Source organism: Talpa occidentalis, unplaced genomic scaffold (assembly GCF_014898055.3).
Source record: "Talpa occidentalis isolate TD23 unplaced genomic scaffold, MPIMG_talOcc4v2.1 talOcc4.14, whole genome shotgun sequence".
Taxonomy (NCBI): domain Eukaryota; kingdom Metazoa; phylum Chordata; class Mammalia; order Eulipotyphla; family Talpidae; genus Talpa; species Talpa occidentalis.
Genome location: NW_023601433.1, coordinates 62,049,439 through 62,067,933, shown reverse-complemented (window position 1 = coordinate 62,067,933; position 18,495 = coordinate 62,049,439). Strand labels below are relative to the sequence as shown.

The 18,495-nt window shown below is 41.9% G+C and overlaps 1 protein-coding gene across 5 annotated transcripts in view; it reads left to right on the top strand.

Moving 5' to 3' along the window:
* FRMD4A (FERM domain containing 4A) overlaps positions 1 to 18,495 on the top strand; it is a 302,659-nt gene that overhangs the window by 194,383 nt on the left and 89,781 nt on the right. For all 5 annotated transcript variants that reach the window (XM_037510637.2, XM_054695096.1, XM_054695097.1 and 2 more), the window contains exons 8-10: positions 11,073 to 11,156; positions 15,430 to 15,495; positions 15,713 to 15,770. In XM_037510637.2, coding sequence (XP_037366534.2) covers positions 11,073 to 11,156; positions 15,430 to 15,495; positions 15,713 to 15,770 — 208 coding nt within the window. The remainder of the gene's footprint in view (positions 1 to 11,072; positions 11,157 to 15,429; positions 15,496 to 15,712; positions 15,771 to 18,495) is intronic.

Below are 18,495 nucleotides of genomic sequence, written 5' to 3'. Positions count from 1 at the left end.
TTAGTTCCAAACATCAAGGGACAAAATGCCATCCCAGAGGGAGATTCCTTCATGAAAGTGTTACAGCACTAATTTCCCACTGGTCCTTTCCTTTCCTTTTCTGAATCTTGTGTTGGAGAGAATGCAGACAGGTGTAACCACTGGAATCCAGTGACTGCTTTAATGACTGATGAGTGGGCTTCTGCCTTGTCATTCATTTCACTCAGCACAGCCTGTTGGCAGCACGGCTGAGTTCCCTCTCATTTTCACAGGGTCATTCCTGGAGATTCACAGGCCGAAGGGTGGTAGCCATCAACTCTCAGGACTGGCTGCTCAAGTCACACCTTATTCCTGGGATTCTGTTTTACGCCTTTTCCCTGAGAAAGACTGACTAGTGCCTTCTTGAGAATCTAGGGCTAGAGGCAAAAAAGAGCAAATCACATGTATAGGAAGACAGTGTTGGAAATTAGAAAAATTGGTATTAAAAAGAAACATCAATTCTACCTCCATGCCATCAAAGAACATGGATGTTTTTCATGCTCTGAAGGATTTGATCTGGAAGTGCCATGTGAGTGATTCCAGTTGGTGGCCTACCTCTGCTTGTCTAGCACTGTCAAGTTCATGAATTGACTGATTTTTCAGGTCTTCATTGCTTCCTTTTTTTGCAGTCCCCATGCGTTTATAAGGCTTCCTAACAAAGCCTGGGGTATATGTTCTCACTCAGATATCTCAGCAAAAGCAAACGGTTATTTTACAATCTAAAACAACAGTAGGCACACATTTTCTCTCAAGGGCCAGAAATTAAGCATCTCAGGTTTTGTAGGCCACACAGTGTCTATTGCAGCCACTCAGCTCTCCCTCCCAGCCCCACAGGCCATAGGGGAATGAATCAGAGTGGCCATGTCCCAGTAAAACTTGATCAGCTCTGAAACATGAATTTATGTAAAATTTCATGTATCACAAAACATTCTTCTCTTGAGTTTTTTTCAAGAGAAAATTATTAAAACAGTAAAAATTAAAAATTTTTCATTTTAAAATGTGAAAGCCATTTTTAGATCACGGGCCAGAGAAACATACAGAAGGCCAGGTCCAGCCAGTAAGTCCTAGTTTGCTGACCATTGATTCTAAGATATAGTCCCTTCAGCACGGTTTGAATATTTGCATGAAGAACCGTCAGCTTTTTTTTTATTTGGGTTTCCCAAGTTGTTGATATAAAGCAGAAGTAGATAATTGGCATTTTTTGACTCGGGCTTTTTTTAACAGAAACTTAGCAGAAGGCCTTGAACACCAGGTCACTGGCAACTCTTCAGTGACTATTGAATGAAACATTCTCAGGCTGTAGAAATACTTTGTTACATGGTTTTTGGTAACTTTTTTTTATGTTCTTCATGTGGCCTTGGACTTGGGGTTTTGATAAATGCTGGCACAATGTCTGCTTACAAAGATTTCTGAAGTCCTGGGAGAGTGGTTTAACAACCACAGATCCAGTGGATTCTATTGTCAAGTCTATATTTTCTGAAGAGATTTCTTTCCCCATTTTCTTTCACCAGCTCTGATTCTGCTATAAATATTATTTATTTTTGAGAGGACCCTGACAAGATGGAATGTGAACTGTGGACAGCATAATCTTGCCCCCGCAGATCATGGGAATGTGTGGCCACTGGAATTGCAGGGAGGAGAAAGAGCAGGCCTAGCCTGGCAGTAATTCACAGTCCCCTAATGAGCCTGTGGAATGCCTGCCTGTTGGCCTCACAGAAACAAAGAATCCTGGTTGAGCTTCATTTGTCAAAGTGCTGCCTAGCAGTTTGTTTGTAACAGCAGCTGTCTGGAGAGAGAAATAGCTGTCAGGGGAAGGAGAGGTCAGACACCTTAGCCAAAAGGTCAGTTTATCTCCCAGCATAAAACTCACATCATGGAAGGTGGAGGTGATCTATGACTTCAGGTTCCCATTTTCTGCTGCAAGCCTGTGGCCAGTGGGCTTGAGTGGCCTAGAGTTTATTGGGATAATAGCAGTAATTATAAATTCCTTGTTTGTGTCTCTTCCCATTTATATTGGGGAATATCCCAAAACCTTAAAGTGGACCACATTTAGTTTGGTGGCTGAACATTAGGCATTTTTGATGTTTCATTTTCATAATTTAGTGTTATTAAAAGTTATTTTTTACTGTATTAATAATGAATGCATTACTGTACAACCTTGGCTGTATTTAACAGAAAGGCTTTGACTTGTATATATGTAAGTCAGATACACATATATTATATGCTGATACAATACATTTTCTTGAACATTAATAAAATGTAAGCTCAAAGCATATAGAACGCTGGGGAAGGAACCTGTGTAACACACGTCCTGGGCTTAATTCTAAGATATTTTAGATGCTAGAAGATCAAAGATCCTTTTAAATTAATGGTTGCACACAAAAGGCAAAGTAACTCTTTCATAGCCTGAGGGTCCTGAATCTATAACTTCCTAAAAGGCTATTTTCCCCAGAATGTTACTATCCTATCAATGTACATTTTAATGAATATATACAAATTACAGTTATGTGGCATGAGTATTTATAAATCTACAATTTCTGGGAGAAAATTCCTTTAAGTACAAAAGAAAAGGGTTATTTTTATAAAAGGGAGAAGTCAAAAGTGCTGATAGACTTTAGTAAAAAGAGAACTATAAAGAACCACCCAGAATCATAAGTTTCTCATGAAACTTGCAGACTGTTCTGTTTTTTCTTGGGGCTCTCATTTTTCTCAGCAACTCCCTGGAAGTTCATTCTTACACAACTCCCTATTCTTTCCACTTAATGGAAATGCTTACTTTCTTGTCTTATTGAACTTTACAATGACATGTTGGGTTCATATGGGGGTGGTGATTGAGGCATTGATAGATAAGAAGTATTATCCATGATAGGAAGAAATATATGTCACACACATTTATATTCTAGCATATGCTGAACAAATTAGTAAGATATCATTCAAAGTCGAGGAAATAGTCTTATCTAAAGATAATATTTTTTCATTCAAATTATTTTCCTTAGCACAGCATGGAGTTGTCCTGTTTCCTTTCCTGATGTGTTATATGTATGTAAAAAAAAATGTTCATGGACAATCAGGAAATCAGCACAGTTGACATTTTTGTTTGAAAACAATTGAGTAGCCTAAGAATTATTGACTATGGCAGTTAGATAAATATTTGGTTGAGAAGAGTCAATGCAGTTTAAAAACAAGAATTCTCAGTTGATTATCACTGGTAAACATTAGTCAGCTAACACACATTTTTTTTTTTTTAAATATTAAATTTTATTTTTATATTCCCCCATACAATTGCAAACGCCCCATTCTGACCCCAATCCTTCCCCTCCCGCCCCCCACCCCCCAAAAAGTGTCTCTGGTTCATAGTTTTTTGTTGATTTTGATTTTCACTTTCTTATATTCATTTTCCTGGTCCCTTATTTAAGTTTTCTAGATTCCTGCTATGAGTGAGACCATCCGGTATTTTTCTTTTTCTTTTTGGCTTATTTCGCTGAGCATGATCCCTTCCAGTGCCATCCATGTTGCTGCAAATTGCATGTGTTTATCTTTTTTGAATGCTGAGTAATATTCCATGGTATATATGTACCACATCTTCTTGATCCAGTCATCTATTTTTGGGCTTTTGGGTTGTTTCCAAAGCTTAGCTATTGTAAACAGTGCTGCTATAAACATAGGAGTGCAGGTGCTCTTTGGAATTGATGTTTCTGTGTCCTTTGGGTAAATACCTAGGAGTGGAATTGCTGGATCATATGGAAGCTCTATGTTTAGTAGGTCCAGAAATCTCCACACAGCTCTCCATAGTGGTTGGACCAGTTTGCACTCCCACCAACAGTGCACAAGAGTTCCTTTTTCTCCACATCCTCGCCAACATTTGTTGTTGCTAGTTTTTTTAATATGTGCCATTCTCACTGGTGTGAGATGGTATCTCATGGTAGTTTTGATTTGCATTTCCCTGATTACAAGTGATGTTGAACATTTTTCATATGTCTGTTGGCCATTTGCATTTCCTCTTCAGAGAAGTTTCTTTTTAGCTCTTCTGCCCATTTTTTGACTGGATTATATTCTTTGTTGTTGCTGAGTCTCATCAGCTCTTTGCAGATTTTTGTGATCAGTCCTTTATCATTAGTGTTGGGTGCAAAAATGTTCTCCCAGTTGGTGGGGTTTCTCTTTGTTTTTGTTATTGTCTCTTTTGCTGTGCAGAAGCTCTTTAATTTGATGTAGTCCCAGCTGTTTATCTTTCTCTTCACTATCACTGCTTTGGGTGATGTGTCTGTAAAGATGTCTTTGATGTGCAAATCCCGTAGTCTAACACACATTTTTTGTGATTTATACACCTTTTATTCATCCCAAACGCTGCAATGGTTTGAGGGCAGGACACTGACATTTCTTATTTAAAAAGCTAAAAAACAAATCTTGGGTGATTGTTGAAAAGCAATATTCTCTTCTTTAAAAAAAGGTCAATTCAGGGAACACCTCATTTAATCAACTGAATAGGACATCTAAATTGTGTCATTACAGTCTAGGTCAATTTAATAAAAGACTTATTACTACCCTGTGCTAACTTACAAGAGGTATAATTTACAAGAATTTGATTTTAGGGGTTTTTTTTTTCCTAATAGTCCTTAATGGAAACCTCTAGTAACCAATCTCCCTACCCTGGTTATGAGAATCACTTCACTTCTCACTTTCTTTAACACTTCTGATATGTCTGAAAGTATATCATCAAAAAGGAAAGGGAAAAAGTCATTTTAAATGACCTTCTGCTAAATGGATGAATTAAAGAATGCTGACTCACACAAATACCCAAATCATACTATCTTTGCTATAAAGCATCATCCATACATTACGAGGGACTAGTAAAAACCATCTGTCAAATAGAATTTTTTGCTAATAAAATTTATTATCCCGATCAGTAAAACTCTTATTACTCTGAGTTTTCTGTGGGGATCTGGAAACATCTTTGTTACAGAGAACTGGATATATTGATACTAATCATTGAAACAGGGATCTACCAGCATGAGATTTATTAGGACCAGTAAGCAAACAGCCCCTGAAAGAAGCTGCTATTAAGGCTATTCCTTGTAGAGATGCAGGGGCCACATTTGCTTGCTGTTCAGCAAAGCCCATCATGTACAGAGGGGCGACAGCAGGACACCCTAAGTCTACAGGCTCTCTATTCCAAAGAAACACAACAACCAAAGGAAAAGAAGCTAAGTTGTGATTGAATACTTAGGGGTCAGTTTCTGTGGCATCTGTATTTCTCCAAATGAGAAAGTATCAGTTTATCAAAGTTCAGTGCTTGATAATAAATTTTACTGAGTTATCAGCCTATAGTTTTCTTATTCTCTCTTTTTCTAATGCTTTCATAAATAGAACAATTCATGATTCAATAGAAACAAATAGCAGCTTCTCAGTATCTGGGGATTTTCACCTCCATTTTAGATGGGCAGTTGGAGTATTTATTTGTGCTGAAATTTTTCCTTAAAATTCCACAGATGACATGTTCTGAAGTCTCTAAGAGCAGTTAGTGGCAAGGAACAGAGAAGACCTTTGAATATTTTTATCTTCTGTAAGCCATGGGACCATGTGTTCACTAGTTTGGAAAGATAAAATGAAACTTCTATGACCTCCTCCCCTCAAAAAAAAAAAAAAAATGCCCTGTTGGTTTTTTGTACCTTAGAAGCTGCTCTGCCTTTTTAAAGAGCATTTGTGAATTCATGTCTACAAGTCTTGGTTTATTGGTATCTGAAAATTCCAGGTTGGTAGCCTCTTTCATCAGACTAGAAGATACCTCTTAGGCAATCATAAGTTAAAGCAAGAATTTCTGATCATCAGGAAAAGAAGACAAAGAGCTAATTTTCTTCTAAAAGACTTCTATAGTAATATAAACATTTGTATAGATGGTTATCTTTTAAAGATGACATCATTTTCTTGCCCAGCTAACTGACAGCACAGAGAGCTGATTAATCTGAAGCAGCAGTCTGTAAATCACAATTTCGAGGGTGCTAGCCTCATTATTTTGCACTTATATAAGTGGTTTTACTACTATGCAAAGCTCAGTTTTAAATCATTAGAACATTTGATCATTTGGGGTATATTTTCCTATAATTTTTTTAATTAGTCTCTTGAAGGAAAACAGCTGACACTAATCTCATAGTAAAAGAAATAGATTGGGTGAGACTTTCAGATGATTAGTAGAAAATACTCAGATAGTTGTGCTCAGAATAGTCAATGTATTGGAATACAATTTATATAACCTAACAGTAACCAACATATGCACATTTTCCCTTTGGAAATGTCCTTTATAAAAAAGGCATCTATTAAACATGAAATGATCTGTGAGCCCACAGAAGAGTTTTTGTGGGAAGAATTAAAATGTTTATAATTCTCATGTATTATTTTACAATAAGCAAAACAGGGGAGGGGACTCTGTTGTTTTCTCATGATTTAAAGAAGACACTGAGGGAGAAGCAGCTGGAATCTGTCAAGCAGCAAGACCTTTGGAAAGAAACAGAACCTGAAAATTTGAAACAAAATGTTCAAGTGGAAAAGTTATAAATTGTTACAAAAAGCTTGTCTTGTGCACAAAAGTCCATTTTACTGAACTTTCCAAGTGTGTAATTCACATTTGTAAAGCATAGAAAAGTATTCAGATTGGGGCATTTGCAGGAATAGATTCTTTAAATTCTGAGACTTGTTTAGATATAAAGTAAAGAGGAAATTTTATGTTATGACAGTGTGTCTCTTTTGTTAAACAGTTATTTAATATATCATATTTTGAGCTGACCTTGTGAATAGTGGAACGCTTCATGGCTATGACACTATGTTCATTTATCAGAGGTGAGGTTTCTAATCTAGAGGATGACATTGCAGAAAATTAATCAATTGTTTCTTCTTGTGCTGTTGGAATAATATTATTGTCTTAAATTATTGTCTTATAAAATATTTAGCTTATTTTGAACTTCACAAATTTACCAGTAAGTCAGAAATTCATAAAACTTTCATATCACCCTAGGAAACCAAACTCAGTAATAAAGGAAAAAGTCTTAGGTAAGTTAGCAATTAGCATCAAAAATAAAGGCATGTAATTCATAAAAATATTTGTACTTTTGCCCCTTTGTAATATAGGAAATTAATATGACATGTTTATCCATGACACATGCCCAGAATCCAAAATCCTGTGCTGGAGAGGCTTAAGGTATTCCAGGTACTTCCCTTGTGTCTGCAAACGGGCACACAATGGCTGACATCATCCCCTGAAGGAAAGTAGGTGATAGGGATGAGTGCCAGCCAATCTTCTTATTTTCTTTGTTGTTACCCAATTTTATCTTGGGTCACACACACACACACACAAAAAAAAAAAAGGTAGAGGGAAGAAGGAAAAGAAAACAAAAGGAAAGAAATTGCTTCCTACATGGTTTATAAAGATGAGCCAGGAAGAACAATCTCAGAGTTTTCTAGATTCATTGTTCCCTTGAATATAGTAATACAGACCCACAATGCAGCCATGAAACACTAGGGTCTCAGTGTTTTCAAATTTAAAACTTTGTAGGTTTTAGATGATGGTCATGGTATTCCTTTATACCCTGGGTGGGACCCCTGCGCTATGATCTAACACTCCTCTGAAAGGTGGATATTCACTTCAAGTAGGAGAGAGAAGGGCTAATCATTGTCACCAAATAAGTTAAAAACAGTATGTTTCTTAGAACTTTTAAGATTTTTACTTATAAAATCCCTCTCCTGGAGAAACTTTACCTTCACAATATGCTAATAAAACATGGAAGAGTTAAGATGACTCTACCTTCTTATTCCCGTTTGTGAATTTCAGGTCCATGTTTTATGTTGCTCTGGGATAACATTCTGGGTTTAGTGCTTTATTGGTTTCCCACCATTGCAGGTCAAAACCACTGGTTTTGGTAAGAATTCTTCCACGTTAAGCATATTCTGTTGTGTGATATTTGCCCTATAAATTATGGGCTTCTTGTTTGACTGGCGAGGACTCTCCTGAAAGGCAAACTCTCTTTTTATGTAAAGGAAAACAGGCCTTGGGAATTTTGCTAAACCTGCCAAATTTAAATTTCGCTTTTTGCATTTCACGGTGTCTTGGTTAAATTTGTCATTGCTGTTCATTTATGGAAATTCCCTATTGGATGAATTACTAGAAATCTTTGTTTTCTGAGGTAGATCATTCAAACTTGCCATGTTTCCTGAGCATGTAGCAAAGGGGCACAGCATCTCAAAAACCCCCTAAATTAGAGATCACCTGGTGTTGAGGGATCACCTTTTTGCTGGCAACACTAAACACACTGCCTAAAAGTTTTTCACAATGTCTGGTTAATAGTCAAAATATGAAGATTTGCATTTTAGAGTCAGTTTAGCAAGTAACTCTCTAAGAGATGACATTTTCTTTTTCTAAAAATGAAGCATGGCCACTGTTGGAGCATGAACTTTTCAGAAGTTGGCGTTTATCAGGTTAACTGAATTTGCAAGAAACGTCCATGTGGAGGACACAGTGGGGAGGAGCTGGAGACTTTTAGCACATTTGTTAGGTTATAGCTTCCCAGGTCTCTACAAGTAGAGTGACCAGGGCTTCCATTAGGGCAGCTCTCTGACTTGTGTGGCCAGATCACTTGATAGGACCGGCCATCTCTAAATTATTGCAGATGTTTACAGACAGCAGAAAGGCAATAGAACATTTCTACAGAGTTGTCCTTTGGGAAGGATTATGAGTCCTGGATCCTTTCCAGAATGTAATGGATTTGGACGGGCTTCACGCCTTGGTGATTTCTCGTTCTATTTTTGTTTGTAACCTTGCCCTGGGGTTAGAGAACTATGGCAAGCTCCAGCAAGGAAGTCAAACCTGTGAGTGCCATCAGGAAACCTTGTTTGCCAACAAACTAGTGTTCGGTGGGTAAGATGAGCCCTTCCTTCTTTACTTACTTCCTTCCCCAAATATACTTTAGATGTGAGTAACCCAAACTCAAGTTTCAGCTGGGCAAATTAGCTACTAATTTTGACAGTTTCATCTCATAAATGTGCCTTTTGATATTTAAGGTGTTACTCTGGGCACTGGTAGATCAATGGATGGAATCCCTGTTTTCAGGGCATTTATAGTTAGAGGAGGTAAGACCTGGAAACTCATTAAATTCTTTGCAGACTCTCAAGTGTTTGGTGGGCTGAATCTTGCTTCATCTATGCCTAAAGATTGCCTAGAGAGCATGTGAGTAGAATTGAATTCCCTGATAGGGAATTAAATGTCCTGGTACACCAGGACTGACCTGTGTGAAAGCCTGTGGTGGATGCTGACCCCTGCCTGTGGGTACACATGAACCCTAACAGCCTGGCATCAGAAGTCCCACAGTTCATTGCCTGCCCTGCCTTTCAGCTTGTCCCCTGCCCACCCCACCCCCACACCACCCATTTCTGTTGATCTCCAGTTCCAGTGGCTGCCCACCCTGACTCTCCTGTATTCCACTATGAAGAACAATGACTTTCCTAGCCTTTTCTTGCTTCCCCAAAGCCTGCCTGTAACCAGAGCCCACAGAGGCCTTTCTTTCCTCTCAACCTTTGAATTTGTAGTTTGCATTGATAAGATCAAACACTGCCTATGTGGTCAGTGAGCTTTGATTTGCCCTCTTTCCTCCCTCGCTAAACTGTGAGCACTAAATTGTGAGTACTGTGCTTTGTCCTGTTTTTAATAGCCTTTACAATACTTTCGTACAGAAAAGGACTCCCTAACTTATGGGTTATTAGTGAATAAATCCTTGCCTCACCACTTAGATGGTAATGGTTCCCGTACTTGGTTGAGATTCAGACAATAACAATATGAACTCTCCCTACTGGTTGGTTGTTCAGAGCCAGGATTGACAAATAGTTCCTTAATCCACTTGAACAGTGCTCTCTCTGGGGCCGCTAAGCTGTCATTCATCATCCATGTGTTTATCACTCACTAAATGAACTTAAAGTATTAGGATGGTTTTGCCCTGTGACAGTTGGTATCCAAAGGGTAGCTGCTGATTTCATTGCTATTGGCAGCATTTCCTGCCTGGTGGAAACTCCTGGAAGGAGACATTCCCCCATTTAGCACCAAGAGTGTTGGGGTGTTTGCTCTTGCAACACCGCTGGAGCCCCCTATCTGTGACTTCAGTGTTCCTTCCTGAGCTCATTTCTTTTTAGGTATAAATGCCCAAGGGCCTTGTGGCCAGTGTTCACTTTGCATTGTATGAGTAGCCTGGCAACTGCTGTCCTAGCCTGGACAGAACTGGGGGTCCAGGCAGGACTCTATGGAGTGAGCTTCTGTTCTGCCAGCAGGACTGTCAGGCACTTTGTTCAGCCAGTATAAGGGAAACGCCCTCCACATGCCAGAATCATCCCAGGGTGGTGCCACTAATTGCCTCTGGAGACAGAGATTGGGCACAAACACCCAGCAGTCCTGGCCCAGTGGGAAAGAAGGCTGTGCACAGTGTCCTGGGAGGCATCAAGCCTTGGAAGAACACCAAATCTGAGAACCCTGTAGTCTGGGGGGGCGAAAAAGTATCCTATAATCCACTTCACATTTTCAAACTTATTTCCTGGCCTCATCAAAAGCTAGTTATTTGTTTGTCATGTTTCAGAAAACAGCCTCCAACATGTGGTCAGTCTAAGCAGAGACAACAGACATTGTATGTTAGTGAGGCAAAAAGACTCAAGGAGAAAGCAGTGAGGTTTTCCTTTCTTGGCGTGCCTTACCTTGGGGTTCTGGGGAGCTGGTCTTGGGATCCTCCCCCATGGGGACACCGGTGACCTTTTGCTCTCCAGCTTCCTGCTGCTGGGGGTGGGGAGTTGGGCCTGTACCCCTCTGTGTGCAGGGCCCTCAGGGAGTCTGGCCTGCCCTGCTCTCTGGGCCAGAGAGAAGGCCCACCCTGCCTGTTGTGTGTCCTGAATTAAATAATTACGTTGAAGAAAAGCACCCTTTGCTCCCACCACTTTTCATTAAAAGGGAACAGATGTGGGGGCCCGATGCGGTGGTATCCTTGGAGGGTGAGAGCGTTTCCTGGCATTTTCTGTCTTCCCCTCTCTTTCAGCAATGAAGTGGTGAGGAGTGACTTGAAGAAACTGCCAGCGCTTCCCACCCAGGCCCTGAAGGAGCACCCTTCCCTGGCCTACTGGTGAGTGGTGCCCGGAGCCTGCCCTTCCCCATGTGCCAGGGGCTCAGGGGACCAGTCTCACCTTCACTGGACCCCAATCAGAGAGCCACCCCAAATTGTGTTAAGTGACTTGGGACTTCATGAAACCGTTTGCTGCCTTTATTTAAATGGTGCGGTATGTGTGAGATCCCTCCTTTTTCTCATTTTCCTTATTTAAAAAAAAACCTTCTAAAATTTCACTTTGGAAGCTTTGCCTCCTTGGCGATCTTTTCATGTGCTGCTCAAGTTTCGTTTTGGAATCCTTGTCATTTGATGACAGGATGTGTGAGGTTTTGAGATGTGGGAGAACTACAGGTTTTTTTTTTTTCTGTAAAGAGGAGATTGATTCTTTTATTTTCCCACAGTGTTTTGCATTTCCTGATTTAGCAGCCTTGTAACATTATGCCGTAGTTCATCTGTCGGGCCCTAAATTACTGATTCTGAATGAATCGGGCATTTGAGAGGTTCCCAGATTGTGGTTTTGATCACAACAGCATGGGACTTGCGTTCCTGGGAAGTTGAAATCCTGCTGGACCGGTCAGTGCCCCCAGCACCCCGGAAACCACAGTGCTATCTCCCTAATAGCTTCTCTGACTGCTTAGCAGTCATGCTCTTATAAAACAGAAAAAGGCTAGAATCATAGATCAAGCAGATCCTGATCAACTGTAACATATTGTTAGCACCTCTGTAATAGGTTTTACAAAATGCCTGGATGACTGACATTTCACTTTGCCTGACTCTTCTTAGTCAGCAGGCTAGTGGCTCAGCCCTTGGGTGGCCAGGAGGTTTCTTCAGCTTGGGCGGGGCGTGTCTCGATGCCAAAGTCATGTGGGGACTAAACTCTGGTCCACAAGTCACTTTTCCCCAGGTGATCTTGGTGGTAGAGCTCCCATGGCTGGGAGTGCCTTTAGTGTACTGTTGTCCCTAATTTTATCCCCCTAAACTCTTTCGTTGCCACTCTTAGTAACACAGATGTCAATAAATTAGTGGCTTTTATCATTATAATCTGGTCTCAAAGAACAGAATCTGTTGAACCTGCATGTGTCAAACTCCAAATTTCCAGCCTGACTCTCTGCACCCATGAACATAGGCAAGTGACATTCCTGCTTCCTCATTCACAGAACCCTATCACCTCCTCCCTAATTCCTAATGCCCCCTGGGATTTATATTCCATATCCTCCAAGCCATTCATTTCAGGAAACCAACAGTGGAGAAATAGACATGCAAGAGGATAGCTCTAGAATCCAGTACTTCCTCGCTGAGTTTGCTTCCTTCATGCTCACACTTTCTCTTCTGTCAGGATAAACATCATCTTCATCCACATCTACTGCTCTCTCACCAGAACATCCTATATCTGTGACCAGGCCAGCACATTCCTCGGCCTATTGTAGACCCACAGGCCTCCAAGCCACTGTGCAAATGCACTGGGAAGATGGCAGGACCAAGGGAGGGATGTTTTCAAAGCAGCTGCCTCAAGCTCCACAGACTAGTGTATATACAAACAAGCCAGCAGCATGGACATCTTGCTAGAGCATTGCTTTTAAAAAATAGACCGGCTTTTTAGCTTGCTTCATTATGCTTGTCTACTGTGGTTGGCTTTGTATTGCAATTTATTTACTTAGATTTTCAGAAAACAAAATGTCAGGAAAGAGATAAATGCTGTTGTGCACCTATAGATGACAGAAAGGAGAGAGTGGGCACCCACAAAGCATGTTCATGCTCTTCCCTCTCTGATGAGCAACATCACTCACCACTAGATGAGCATCATCTTTTCTTGGTGAAGACCCTTTCCTGCTCCTCACATCTCAGCCACAAATTGCCCCAATGATTCCTGAAGGGAGGACCCGCTGTCCTTGGGCATGCCTCTTGTTGGCATCCACAGATAGGATGGCGACCGTCAGGTCAAAAAAAGACACAGGGAGCCCCTCCACATGAGTGGGGGGTATCACAGGCCCATGCGTGCAGCAGTGGGCTGTAGAATCCAGCCAAGTCTTCAACTGTGAGGTAATGAGAGTCTGGGACACTTGAGTTGCTTCCTGCTGCCTCACTTTCCCCAACTGTAAAATGAATGAACCGCACTGAACTAATTCAGACTGTAATTAACAGAGGAAATAGAAAGTTTCACGATGCAGTTAGAACATAGTGAAAGGTGCATAATAATGCTGAGTAATCATGCAATCATTCCTTCTGCTAATTTTCCCCAAGTGTTTAGCAAGCTCAGACTCCTCACGCCTTGTGATTTCCCATCGGTGAGGCTGCTGAGGCAGGAAGTTAGAAGATGTGCCCACAGCCACAGAACCAGACAGAGGCCTGACCTGGATTCCTTCTCAAGCCTGGCTTGCAAATGCTGGACTACCCGTTCCACCCATATGGGGTGTGCTGGGATACCCCCTCCCCTAGCCCAGAGTTACTGTCCTTCAAGACAGGGGACCATATCGCCATCCCCTTGTTCCCTATGCATTTCCCGTGACTTTCCTGGGCCCCTTGTCTGCAGAGAGATAATTCAGCTTCACTATGTTGTCAGAGCATGGTCAGCTTTAGTCGCTGTCTTTTTCTTTCAAAGAACTGTGTGTCCTCCAAATAATGTTTTAGGATTCCCTTTACTCAGGCTCATGGGTTTCTAATGGCTATGCCATTGAGTCCCTGCCATAAATTTGAGTAAATATGGAAACTGTCTGCAAAGTTTGGTGCACGGGAGCCATCTGTAAATTCCGGATATGGGGTGGGAGCAGGTTAAGAGCAAAATGACTTGGTTCTCAGTCCAATGAGTGTTATCACATGTGGGGCCCCTGGTGTTTAAATTGGGGCAGAAGGAGTAGGACAGGCTGTGGCAGGAGAAGGTAGATTTCCTGGCCTCAGAGATGGCCTCAGACAGCACTAGCAGGGCTCGCAGATGCCTGCAGCTGTCGGGGGAGATGAGTCCCAGTGGTTGGGCTATGTAGTCAGGAAACCACTGAACAGCTGCCTGATAGTATTTTTTGACACTCACTGTTGTTTTTCCTGAGCCTAATTTGTGTTCACGGCTCCAGCACTATGTCATCATCTCCCCACCCCAGAGACTCAGAGGCTCTTTCTCCCAGAGCAGACCTCCCAAAATTCTAGCTCATGTGGAAGGAAACATACCAACCAGCCATTGCTTTAGTGGATGTGTGTGGAGGAAGCGAGAACAATCCTGGACACAAATCTGAAAGACTGGAGAGGCCGGTGTCCACCCCAGAGAAGGCTCTCCTGGGGAACTCTGTCAGGAGAGGACTTTGTCACACTCAAAGCAGAACTTCCATAGTGTGTAGGAGCTGAGAACTTTAGCTAATCTACCCTTTCCTGAACATTCCACTGAGAAGTGATACTACGAGTGGCCTCTTGTAATGAGCCAGCATCCCCTCCTCTCCCCACCCCATTCTGGAAACTTGTAAAGACACTTTCTTGCGATGAATCAGATGATCTTAAATGCACACAATTTCAGAATACTGAAATGAAGAGATACTCACTGAGGAGGAACAAAGCAATTGGCAGATCCATAAATGATCCCCAATTAGTAGGAAATGAGCTTGTAGACCATGTTATATCCCCTGCGCACAAATAGCCTAACTAACAAAGAATATGTAAGTGAAAGAAGGCTCTGGATCAATTCTGGAAGAAGAATAATAACTAAGAGGATCTCAACCAAGGAGGACTTGAGGGCCATCCCAAGATCATCTCCTGCTATGGAACCCACTGGTCTATGTGAGGAAAGTAGGGAGGGGACAGAAGAGTGAGAAATAGGTTCCAAGGTGGCATGACCAGGTCAGAAGGCAAGGCCTTTGGACTTGACTCTTGAGCTGGTGGGGCATGAGGCCCTCTGTCTGCAGCTGCTTTCCCTGCCATCCCCAAGGTTGCCTCTATGCTTCCTCTTCATTTTTCTCATTCTGTGTCCCTCCCAACTGAGGAACTGCTTGCTGCTTATTTTCCTTCTTCCCCAATATCATTTCTTGAATGGGGCCAACACCATGGGCTCTCATCGTGTCACTGATTATATGTCCAGGATAATGGGAAAGCAAAGCTTCTGAGTGGGAAGCACATTTGTTTTTTCAGTAAATCTATAGCCCGAGGATCTCACTTAGACTGAGTTTTGGAATTCCCTCTCAGGAAAAATCATTTTTCCAGGAACTGTTGGCCCCTGGGAGCCTTACATGAGGTTGCTCAGGCTCAGGAGAAGCACTTTCTGCTGGCAGGGTGCTGGGCAGTTGTAATAAGAGTCTTTTTCTTCTCAATCTAGTGAAGACCGAGTAATTGAACACTACAAGAAACTGAATGGCCAGACCAGAGGTCAAGCAATTGTCAAGTAAGTGACCCCTCTTAGAGCCCCTGAGGTTGTGGTTGTGCGTGTTTACATCGCACATGTCAAGATGGATCGGTTCTGCTCAGAAAGACATGTCTCCTGGGGGTGATGGTTCAATAAATAAACATTCTGGAAACATTATCTCACACGCACACAAATGGGATATGATTCTAGTTCCACCAAATAACCACTCTTGTGTGTCTGTGTGTTGTCTTCCCAGCTACATGAGTATCGTGGAGTCTCTTCCAACCTATGGGGTTCACTATTACGCAGTGAAGGTAAGTGAGCTCAGTTGGTGAAGATTGCCAAGCATGCCCTAAAAAACCAAACCAGACAAAACCACATCTCGTTTTTTTTCTTTTTAATTTTACTGAAGATTTGGGGGGTTGGGGTGAGGTTGGAAGACTTCGTAGGGAGGACTTGATGCTGCAGAGAGTTGAGACAATGGAACTTTACCCCTGGTGTAGTGAGACTTGATCCATTTCCTCTCCATACCTCACTTTCCCTTTAGTGAAATGGATAAAATCAGTTGCTACTTCCTCTGTTCTCTGAAGAATCCTGAGATGAGGACTCCTGAGTCTCTCTAAGTATAAAGATTGCATCTAAATACTGTAGAGAACAAAAACTTAAAGCAGAATTGATGTTTTTCATGGTGGCCAAGTGCCACAGAGGCAACTTTAGAAAAGAAAAACCGAGTAGCTGACAACTTGAGTCCAAGGGCATGGAAGAAGTCAGGACAGTCCTCTTAAATGCTCTGATGGCAGTTCACTGTGACATGGGCCCCTTTCTAAGTTCTCATCCACTTACCATAAACGCCAAACTAGGATCTCTGCTTTGAAATCATAGTCATGCCCCCATGTAACCTCTTCTATGATGAGAAAAGAGAACTTCCCTTCCTTCCTTAGTTTACCCAACATGAAAAGTTTAAGTCGCTGCCCAAAAGAGCAGAAAACACTTCTAAACTTAAGGCAGTTCTACCAGCCAACCAGAGTCTCTTGCTTTCCCATCAGTTTCTGTCCCCATGTTTCCACCCAACTATATTTTTAATTTCTCTAGACTACAACATAGGCATGTTTCACTCATCTTTGTGTCATTCCTGGCAGCCTGCCTAACACTTGGCATGTCGCTAGTGTATAGTTAATTGCCTGTATCTTCTGCTAAACTTCAGTCTTCATGGCAAACACCATGTGTTATATTTTGTTAAATATTTTTGGAACCCAGCATGGTGCCTGGCACATAGTAGATGGTCAGTAAATATTTACCCAGTAAATGTTCACGGAGAATTGAATTGAGTAGTTGGATGTATGCATTTTCATAATGGAAACAAGTACTAGAACTACATTTGCAGATCCCAGTTATGGGCACTCTGGTCTCACCCAGCACCTCAATTCAGGATTTTTTAAAGCCTGTAGTGGTTGAATTCTTCTTGATGTCTTATTAAAGCTCTTCCCACTGAAGAAACCTCTAATCCCTTCTTCTCCATCATTCATAGGACTCATAAAACCACCATCCCTGACCTTCTAAAAAACTATACTGTAGTCGGGCCTCCCGGTGGCGCAGCGGTTGAGCGCTGGGTTGCGAAGCTGCCCGCAGCCTCTGCAGCGCCGGTTCGATCCCCGGCTGCTCCCCGGCCACCAGAGGAGGGTCCCACATGGCGCGCAGACCTCTCCTGCCGCCCGCTGCTCCCCTCAGCAGTGTGCTTCGGTCCTTCTGCCTGCTCTGCTCCCCACTCTGGCTCTGGTGAATTCTCTCGCCCTCCCACGCTTCTGACTGTACCCAGTGCATGTGTAACCAAACAGACAAACAAACAAACAAACAAATAAATAAATAAAGCATGCCTCCTTAAAAAAAAAAAAAAAAAAAAAAAAAACTATACTGTAGTCTGTGATGGGAAGTATGACCTGGTCTTTGGATTGTCTCCTACCTCTTGTGAGTTCTTCCAGGAGACTACCCTTGTGGAAGGCTGTTTCCTGTGATGTGACCACTAAAGTCACAATTCTCCAGGGGAAAACTAGATTGTTCAAAAGCCACTAAACTGCTGCCAGTGCTCAGCAAACTGCAGTCATTTCGGTGTTGCCATCTTGTTACCATAAAGGAAACAAGGACCCCATAGTAGTCCCTGACAGTATTATGAGAAGCATTTCATAATCAAACTGTGAGACTTAACCTCAGTTGTGGAAATATCTTATAGTGATACGTAGCCAAGGAGATCTGTGTTCCCAAAAATAGGAATCTGGGATACTTGTTTCTCCCATTCCCCATACTAAAGTCTTAGCTGTGGGAAGACAATGAGAGGTAGATTTTGGTAGATAATCAGGTTTGCTTGAGATGAGACTTCATTTACTCTTTTACTTGTGTAAACCTATATTGTATTTCTTTCTGGAGCTTGGAAAAAGGTTGCCTCTGATGTATGCTTCTGCCTTCCAGTAACCTTTAGAAATATGTTCTCCTGTCGTTTGTTAGAGACCAGAAGCAAGCTTGTGACTTTCAGAGTGCGAAATGCACTTGGGTGTTTGGCTCTTGGAATTTCTAGGCATAAATAATTGTTCTCCTACTTATTTGGAAAAGGGCACATGAACCACGCAAGCCTGAACCAATCATGACAAGACTCACTGTCTGGGCCTCAGGTTTCCAGGGGTGCTGTATTTTATGGTGCAAGAATGACTGTTCCTGACTCCTTCGGAAGCTGCGGTGTATTGAGTTGCTTCTTGTTCTGTTTTCCAAAATCACTGAACTATAATCCCCCAAAGATGGGGGATTATACCTTTTTTTTTTTTTTAATAATTTTTTTATAGAGGCATGTTTTATTTATTTATTTGTTTGTTTCTTTGTTTGTTTATACATGCACTGGGTACAGTCAGAAGCGCGGGAGGGTGAGAGAATTCACCAGAGCCAGAGTGGGGAGCAGAGAAGGCAGAAGGACCGAAGTACACTGCTGAGGGGAGCAGCGGGCGGCAGGAGATGTCTGCGCGCCATGTGGGACCCTCCTCAGGTGGCCGGGGA